The following is a 9,449-nucleotide window of genomic DNA, read 5'->3' on the forward strand; positions in this document are numbered from 1 at the left end:
CTCTCTCCCTGATACATAAATTAATACATGTTTAGAAATAGCTACATTTTGGTAACTCGTTTAAAATCGATAAAACAAGAGAAACACAAAAAAGCTGCTTATTATTTCTAGAACAACTTTGGTTTCATTTTTCACACACACACGCCAGCTGTCAGTGATATGAATACAAAATACATTCATTTTCACACAGCATTTTAGCTGGTAAAGACAAACAAGAGAACACTCTTACCAACTCTGCTGAAATTCTACATGGAGGCCTTATCACTTCCTGGAGCAGTTAGTGTGACATAAGGCACTGTGTGAAATAGTACAAAGCTTGATGAAAAAATCAAACTGCCAACCAACATAAAAATGAACAACTCAATTTAAAGGTGATGAATGCTGCTTCTGTCAGTATTGTAGTATTTTTATGTTATTTCACATTTAGTTTTTTGAAGCTTTTTGGAGCTCTCCACTTAAAACTATGTCTACAAGCAGCTGATTTCAGTAAACACATAAAATATGAAAGGATGTATTATCCAATAGGGGAAATTTTAGAATAAATGAATGAAAAATGACTGAGAATCTCATGCTTAAGTCTGTGTTCCATCCTTTAGTTCTTCTGTACTTTATGAAGGCTGATATCATCTGTTCATACCATACCCGATTAGTTAAGTGCTTATAAAAAGGTTGAATAGGTCATCACTTTTATCAGATCTTATTCTGAGGTAATGACTAATGTACTAACTAATGTACTAACCCTCTTTGCCACGAGAAGGACAAGCACTTAACAGGAGCAAACGCCTGAGCATGCTGATACTGATATCAATCACTTCATCCAAAGGCAAACCAGACAGCAGACAACAGGGAGGACTTACTAAAATGCTCCTGTATTGTTGGTAATAAATCCATCGACTCAAAATAGTCTCAAAGTCTCAAAATATATATAATACCTGGAAACAGAAAGCATTTTTGTTAATTAATAATGGCAGCAGATTCAGGCAAAATTACCCAATGTAACCACACTTTATTGTAAGGGCCTACCTATACTGTAAGAAATGATAACCCTATACATATGTTACTATTTTCTATGACTTATTTTTGCTTATTTAAACATAAACAGATATTAAGTAGTTAGTAAATAGGTAATAAACTTTGGTCGTTCTTATACAGTATTACTTTTGTCAGGAAGTTGTTAGGTTATATTTAAGTTTAAATATCAAAGTTAGAACCTGACATTAATTAAAATCAGTACATATGATCAAATGGAAACTACTTTCAAAGCAATGATTTTGGAACTATTTGAACTATTAAACACCAAAATGTTTGCTGAGTGTTTTATATCATATTTTCCTTTATGTGTTAATCAAATGGTTTCTAACAGTGTAGTTACTCCCTTACAGTTTGCTACAAATACCTCTGCAACTTCAAGTGAACACAATTTAAAACATGAGATAATAATATTACAGATGAGAGACAACCTCTGCATCTAGAAAATTTTCCAAATACTCTGTTTAATTAGAGTTTTTATGATCCCTTTGTTGGGGGGAGTATTGCTGCACATAGTTATGAGGTCTAAGTAGCATTAAAGCATGCTTTTACAGGTAATTGGCAAAATCATACAAGGGCCACCTACTCCTACTTTACTATGTTGCAAGAAGACACTTGGGGTGCATGAGTGACTCAAAAATGCCCCTAAGCACTGTAAAACAAGTCAAAACAAGAAATTCCTTATTGCATTATCATGTATTTGATGATATATCTGAAGTCATTCACAAACTGGAAGCAGTCTGAATCACCCTCAATCAAACACTGGGTCAGGAATGTCTTACAGCCTCTTAAATTAGAAAAACATTCATTCAGTGAGTGGGAACATGAAAGACTTTTAACATGATATGGGACTTATCTGTTTTTCTTTGAGCCTAGTCTAGTGTTCTGAACCAGCTCTGACACATTTTTCCTTTATGTTAGTTTTTGTCTTGAGTATGTTTACTCCTTATGCTCAGTTTAGTCTTATATAGTGTGCACTATTTTCCTCTTATAATTTCATACACATTTCTTTTGCACTAATGTTTGTTTCATTTTTCTGTACTGTTATTCTGAGGCTGCATTTATCGATTCAGATATTGTCCTTGTATATCTTCATTTGGTGGTATTTTTGTTCCAATGTAAGGAATCTCAATGAGCAAGAAAAAAATGTGTTGAAAGTTGACTAAAAAGCAGGCACTGCAAAAAACTAGCATTAATTGCTGTTAAATTTTGAATTATTTTAGCGTTAATTAATGGTACATTAATATGAAACGTAACCACACTTTTCATTACTCTTATTATAGTTAGTAGTACGTATCATTATTTGCAGTAGACAGATTATTATTGTCAAAACATTTTAAGCATTTACTTGCAATTTAGAAAAAGGGAAGCAGAATAGTAATAGGATTACCAGTACCTTACTGAGGTAATTGATGGCCTATCATGAGTAGTTCAATATAAAGAGATAACGAATATCGACGGTAAAATTGATTTTCTTTGTCACATGATCACTTTTTAAGTTGAGTTTGTATAGATGGCCCTTATAATGTGTACAGCATTATACAAAGGTTAGAGCCGTGCCCCTTTGTATATTTTTCGCGCGCGCGTATGTGCATAAGTGTGCACTTGTCTGCGTCTTGTGTGATGATCACGAGTGCTTTAACTTATGGTTTATTTCTCTGCAACGATGTCCACAAATACGGACTAAGTTCCCTCTATTTAAATGAAACGTCACAAAGCCTACGAAGTTTAGGCAACGAGGCTATCAAAAAACAATTAGTTTTTTTTCCCCTGCCCCGTGAATATGTAAATGATACACAAATGGCCTCACCCCGAACGAGTGCTGGTCTCATCAGAATTTGAAGTGCTGATCAAGGGAAATATTTCGCCTAATCGACTGATGTTCATTGAGCGACTAATGTCATCGGTGGATTAAAGCAACACATTTAACAAGATTTTGTTGAGAATTACCTACTAATTGAATTAATTACGTTTTTTATATCAGGGCCAATATTCTATCCACTATTTTTATTGAAACCATGATGAAGTTATTGTTATTATTACATATGTAGCCTTTGCATGTATAGACTACGTATGCATATATAACATATACATTTGGAAGTTTTTACTGAAAAATACCTTAATGTGTAATTACTCTACCTCTTGTACCTGGTCATTTAAAACTTTAGGACTGACGTGAACCACGAATTGCTACTTGGCATTCGTTTACCGTGAGTTCGACCATATTAAAAAAAATCGTGAGTTCTGATGCTGGAAACCATTGATCTATAGTTTTTGTGTTGGGCTGGTTGAAGTTTAAGCACTGACAAGCCGTCTGACAGTTTGACAAAGCGGAAGGTGCCAGATCTCCTTTGTGCCCGCTGACACAATCCATTGAAGCATTGCTGCCATTGTGTAAGAACTATTGTTTAACCTGCTGAATATTATTAAGGGGTTACTAATACCCGGAGAAAATGTAATCAGTTTAAAAACAACCAAGAAACAAGTCAGTTATATACTTCTTTAAAGTTACATCACACTCACACTGTCCAGGATGTACCGTGTCAAGGAAGATGTTCACATGCACCAAGTCTTCATCATACCTTGGCCAGGGGATGCCAAACTTAGCTACTGAAAGCAATATCCGGCTGCCACTGATGTCATATTTTGAGTGCGTTGGAAATCATACAGAGCGTCCTAGGTAGCAGCAGCCCTCCCCTCTCCCCTGTTCCCAAATCCCAGCAGCTGTGCCAGCTTACCGAACTCTTCTGAAAGCAGCCAACCAGCCAACTTATTCAAGCACAGCCTTCTTCACACGTGGATTCGAGGCCAGTCTTGCGCAAAAAGCTAGTTTTTAGCAGCGAATTGAACTAGGAGATGGTGTTCCGCGAAGCGCAGCTGCCTCCCGTTCCCAGCCATCGCGACTGTCACATTGTGTGACCATGCATGACTGAATCCAGAGAGTCATCACCCTGCACGCGCGCACGCCACGCCCCTGTCAACTTCCAAAACTCATCACCCGAGCAAAATAATTGCACATACTGTCTGCGGGGTACAGTTGTAGTATCTATAGGGGAACTCTTGTAAAGCAGCTTTCTTATTGCTTCATTGCCCACCAGAGTTAGGGGGAATAACCGTTCTGTTATCTACTTACAGTCTCTGAAAGATGTACACTTTGCACGTGTTTTTGATGGTTTTCTCTTTACATGCATTTTGGAATCAGATGGGACTATGCAGCCATTGGAGCTGGTGGGTTTGAATCCCACGGCAGTTATAGAACAGCATAAAAGTAATTTCTGGTTCACTTTCAAAACTCATGTGGAACCACAAACAGCGAATACCTCCCTTCAGCGCCGCCCCCGTTCGGTTGTCCCTGGAGACACACCGCGTGGATTTCGCGTATACTTTGGCTACGCACAAGGATCTTAACAGCGTTTCCGAAACACTGTACAAACAATAAAACATGATGCGTTAGCTGAGTTATGGTATTGCTTTTCTGCACTTTCACTCCAAATGTCATGGTAAATAAAGTTCACATGTTTAATTTTTATTATCATGGCAATACTAAACTGATTTGTGCACATCGACATCGGGTTGTGTGTTTCTATTTGCAAACAAAAACATATCACACTATCAAATAATTTAAAAGTCTTAAATACATTACATCCTTCAGTTTTCATACCATTTGGAAGTCAGCTGCACAACTGTGCAACTACATTTGACTGCATACAGCACAGTAGAATTGAAAAAGACATTACAAATGTAAATATAAATCTTTATTACTGAGTCCAGAAAAGAAACGTCAATGGAATAATCCTCCGGTTCCTAACCAGAATAAAATCATGTTTTTGATACACAGACAGAAACTAATTACATTGCCCTCTTACCAAAGATCAATCTGGTGAGGGAAGAAGTAAAGATAAAGATAAGATTTCACAAGAGGCAAAAAAAAAAAAAAAGTACTTTGTTGGTCAAACTTCTCTCACCTGTCAACAGGTACCTGTTTGTTGCAACACAGATTGGAGTTAGTGGAGGTCCAAGTCAAGTTTCTGGCCGGACCACAGATGAACTTTAGCCTTAGTTGCCCCCATGTATAAAAACAGAGACACACATGGTGAGATATCTAACAGCTAAAATAAGGCACAAGCCGCAAGCTGATCGATAACTTCCGAAAGGGAATTGGTGTCTGTCCAAGCACAAGGAACACAGAAGCCTCCCTGACAAACAGATTTCAGCCTCTTTGGTGTTCCACTAACGAAAAATCTGAATATTTACAGCCATATCCTTGGCAGCTTGCTCTTTTTAGTACACAATTCATTGTCAGCTGCTCAATGTCATTAACTTTGGCAGTCAGATCAGCAGAGTGAAAACACCTCCACAGTTATTAATCTCGGTTATTAATCTCTGTTATGATTCAAGGTTTAATTCAAGTGATAAGATTTAAGTGTCATCATTTGTCATTATTGTCAAAATAAATTAACATAAGGACTAAAACAGCTGATAGTCAATGGAAGACACTCATCTTTGAGTTTTGTGTATGCTCAGCGAACCTTATAGCTGAGCTGGGATGACAGGCCAAGATCTGTACAGTTTAAAATTGGCATATTATGCATTTATATTAGCTAGAGATTTACTTGGGCACTAATGTACCTTGAGTACCTTACTCAGACATAAATCAGTATGGTCACACCCATAATTTCAATATACAGCCTTTGATAACAAGTTCCCAAACTTCCATGATCAAAGTTCTGCCCTGAAACAAGTTAGCACAGAATATTCTTAGAACAGTTACATAATATTGTAGCATCAACATCCTCATCATCATTGTGTACTACCCACAGTGTCATACGAGCATTGAGTGAATGTTATACATCATATGGGTAAGTACTCTCAAATACTCTGGCTGGAGAGAGAAAGAAAGCAAAAGAGACAGTGTGTGTGTGTGTGTGTGTGTGTGCACGTGTGTGTGTTACTGCTCTTCTAATGTCTGCCACTAGATGTCACTAGATGTGGGCAGTTTTTGGTGGCTTATCCCCCTACTCAGTCAAGTATTTACTCTATGACATCATTAAAATGCCACACCAAGTACACACTTGAATCATGGGTGAGGGGAAGGAGGACGTAACTTATCACCAATTGGAACATAGCCAAAGCATTCTAGTTTTAACTTCCACCACTCGCTATCAGTGAATATACCGCCCTGGCAGAGCTGAGCACAAGCAGTGTTTCAGAGAGGGCAGAGTGGACTCTTCTTGGGTGCATAACCAGGCAGAGGCAGGCAGGGAATACGGTGGCCTGCTTCTAGTTTTCTCATTTCGCTGGAGAAATTACACATAAAAAAAGTCTATTGCAACAAAATACCGCAGCGTCTGTCTACCTACTGTAGTCCTCTGCTTGCTGGAAGGCCAAGAATGAGGCTCACACAGCCTTGCTGCCAGAGGAGTCAGAGGACGACAGCAGCATCTCGTTCTTTTTGTTCTGCAGGAAAGCCTTGTCCTTGCTCACATTGTCCGGGTGGGCGTAGGCGTGGTTGTTCTTGGAGCCCCTCGAGCACCGCATCAGCGCCTTGACGACCAGGTAGGAGAGCTCGGCCACATTGAGCACCATGCAGATGCACGAGGAGGCCACCATGAAGATGGTGAAGACGGTCTTCTCGGTGGGCCGGGAGATGAAGCAGTCCACGACGTTGGGGCAGGGCCACTCCTCGCACTTGACCAGCCGGGGCATGCGGAAGCCGTCGTAGACGAAGTAGAAGGCGTACATGAAGCCGCCCTCGAAGAGCAGCCGGAAGAAGAGGCTGGAGGTGTAGGTCCACCACAGCGGGCCCGTGATGGACATGCGGCGGTTGCGTAGGCTCTCCAGGTCGTCCTGCACCTTGTCGCCGTGGGCGCGGATGATGCTCCGCTTGGCCTCACGCTTGCGGTAGGCCACGTGCATGGCCACCAGCAGCGCCGGCGTGGAGACGAAGATCAGCTGCAGGCACCACAGGCGGATGTGCGAGACGGGGAAGAAGCGGTCGTAGCAGACGTTCTTGCAGCCAGGCTGCTGCGTGTTGCAGGTGAAGTCGGACTGCTCGTCGCCCCACACGCTCTCCGCCGCCAGCACCAGGATCATGATGCGGAAGATGAAGAGGACCGAGAGCCAGATCTTGCCCAGGCTGGTGGAGTGCTTGTTCACCCCGCCCAGCTGAGCGTACAGCGTGCCCCAACTCATCCTGACTGCTTCAGCTCACAGCACCTGGAAACAAGGGGGGAAAAGGGGAGAGGCAGAGAGGAAGAGAAAGAGATTCGGAGGTGGAGAGAATGCAGGAAGAAAATACAAAGCATACCGACAGAGAGGTGGAGAAAGGAGGAGAGGATGGAAGGCAAGGTTATAACACCATTCAACAAGTGGGCAACCCTGCTCTTTGAGAGCAACAGTCCTACTGGATTTTCTTGGCTCTCAAATGGATAAGTACACACCTTATAACGACAGCTGTTGAACCAACAAAACAAGAATACAATCTATCCCTCCAGCACTTCCAACTGAATGGTAAGACTGCATCACACTCTCACACTACCAATTCATATGGAAGTGTGATGACCAAAAAAACACATGACAGCAGCCATGCCTGTAATTTGTAAAGCCCAGGTGTGATACCTTGGCTAATATTAAAAACTATATAGGACAGCACCAGCCAAAACTTTTAAAGAAATATAAATGCTAATGTGATGAGTAAGCACAGACATCTTGAAATTAATGCTGGAAGACAATGTTCAGACAATCTGAAAAAAATCCAATTGTTTTATTTAAACATTTATTTATTTACACGCTGGCCATTTATTAATTGGGTTAAAGCAACATCACGCAATAATTGCAATATCACGTTCTCATAATACACATTCAATAGCAACTGACACGATCTCCTAAAATGCGCCGACAAAACGACAAAACATGTCTTATGTTAGATTTCTTGATGCCGAATGTCCTTAAATGACTCTCCGTTCTTCACGTGCTGTAAATTCAATTACAGCTGAACGCTAGATGGAGCGCTTTCGTTTTAAAAACCAATTTACTACTGACAAACACTCAAAATCCATGTTGCTAGTTAAAATCGTAGGTAAAGTAATAAACAAATGATTACTTTAATAATAATAAAAAATCCATTTCGTCTTGAAGACATAATTAATTTTAAAACTGAAGCACGCCTTTCCTCTGATTTGAAGGAGAAAATGCACCGTTCTAGATATATTAAATTGCTGTGGGTCTATTTCAGATAAGCTGTAACTGTTTAGTGTGCAATTATCATCCGTCACTCAATATACATTTTAATTTCGAAAAGTGAGTATTATTAAAGTGTGTGCATTTAATAACCATCGAAGGTAATTCGACACATTCGTCCACAAATTCTCGCATAAAATCGCATACATTTAACTTGGAAAAGGGTGTTTATTTGAGTTTATCTGTTGCTTGCAATCACGCATTACTTCCATCTTGTATGGTATTTAAATACAACGTAAATATTAAATCGCACAAAAGAAATAATCTCTCTATATATGTATACATTCTTAAAAACGTTTGGTTTAGAACGGTATGATGCACTTCATACCAAAACCGTATTACTGTCTAAATGTTTTACCCAAAATATATTCATGTCAAAAGAATAAATTACACACATTCTATATATTACCACCATGATAATGTTAAACATGGTGATCTATGTTAAACGCATCTGGTAGGAGCCGTAGACTATGTAAAAAAATCTGTCAATGTACGCAAAACTGCGCAAAATCGAAGTGCGTCTCTTTTTTTCTTTCTTAATTTATGACGTCGAGGTAAACAGTGGTCTGTATTGTGTGACTTAAAATTCTCAGTATACCCATAGAAAGCACGTGAGTGGAAAAAAATGTGTAACGCTGTTATTCTTAGGTCTAGAAATAAAGAAACCTTTAGATAAATATTATCGTCAGCAACTTTTCATAATATTTCACCCTTGACAAACGCTGCAATTGTTGACCAGCAATTTATTGTATAAATAAAACGGACATGTTAGTTGAATAGGCTAGTTCTGATTTACATCTGAAAACAAATCCACATTTCGATAACCGGGTAAAGATTATGCTACTGTGACCGTGTATGATTTTAAATTACTATTAACATTCCTTTTCATTTATTACCAGGCATACTCTACAGACTAAATTGTAGTGCCGGTTGCTTACAAAATAAAAAATAAAATTGCAGACTACATACAATAAATATCTCTCACCTTCTTTCGCAAAGCTTTCAAAATGCCTCCATTAAATTCAGTTCAGTTTTCGTCTCCCTGTTCCCAAGGTGACTCCCAAGTTTCTCAGACAGCGATTGAAACTGACATTAAGGCTGAATTCCGATGCCGTGATTTCTTCTCGACTTTGGCAGACAGATGTCTGTACACTTTCGGCAGCGCACCTGATCTTTAAGGT

At 39.4% G+C, this 9,449-nt stretch overlaps 1 protein-coding gene across 1 annotated transcript; it reads right to left on the reverse strand.

Annotated features, from left to right (window-relative positions):
- Positions 1 to 6,426: 6,426 nt before the first annotated feature.
- On the reverse strand, positions 6,427 to 9,309 carry gjb8 (gap junction protein beta 8). The gene is made up of 2 exons (XM_036540741.1): positions 9,254 to 9,309; positions 6,427 to 7,245 (listed from the first exon to the last, which is right to left on the reverse strand). Exon 2 carries the CDS (start codon positions 7,219 to 7,221, stop codon positions 6,427 to 6,429), a length of 795 nt encoding a protein of 264 aa, XP_036396634.1. The 5' UTR covers positions 7,222 to 7,245; positions 9,254 to 9,309.
- Between the last annotated feature and the right edge of the window lie 140 nt (positions 9,310 to 9,449).

The sequence above is a fragment of the Megalops cyprinoides genome, chromosome 11 (assembly GCF_013368585.1).
Source record: "Megalops cyprinoides isolate fMegCyp1 chromosome 11, fMegCyp1.pri, whole genome shotgun sequence".
NCBI classification, from domain to species: Eukaryota; Metazoa; Chordata; class Actinopteri; order Elopiformes; family Megalopidae; genus Megalops; species Megalops cyprinoides.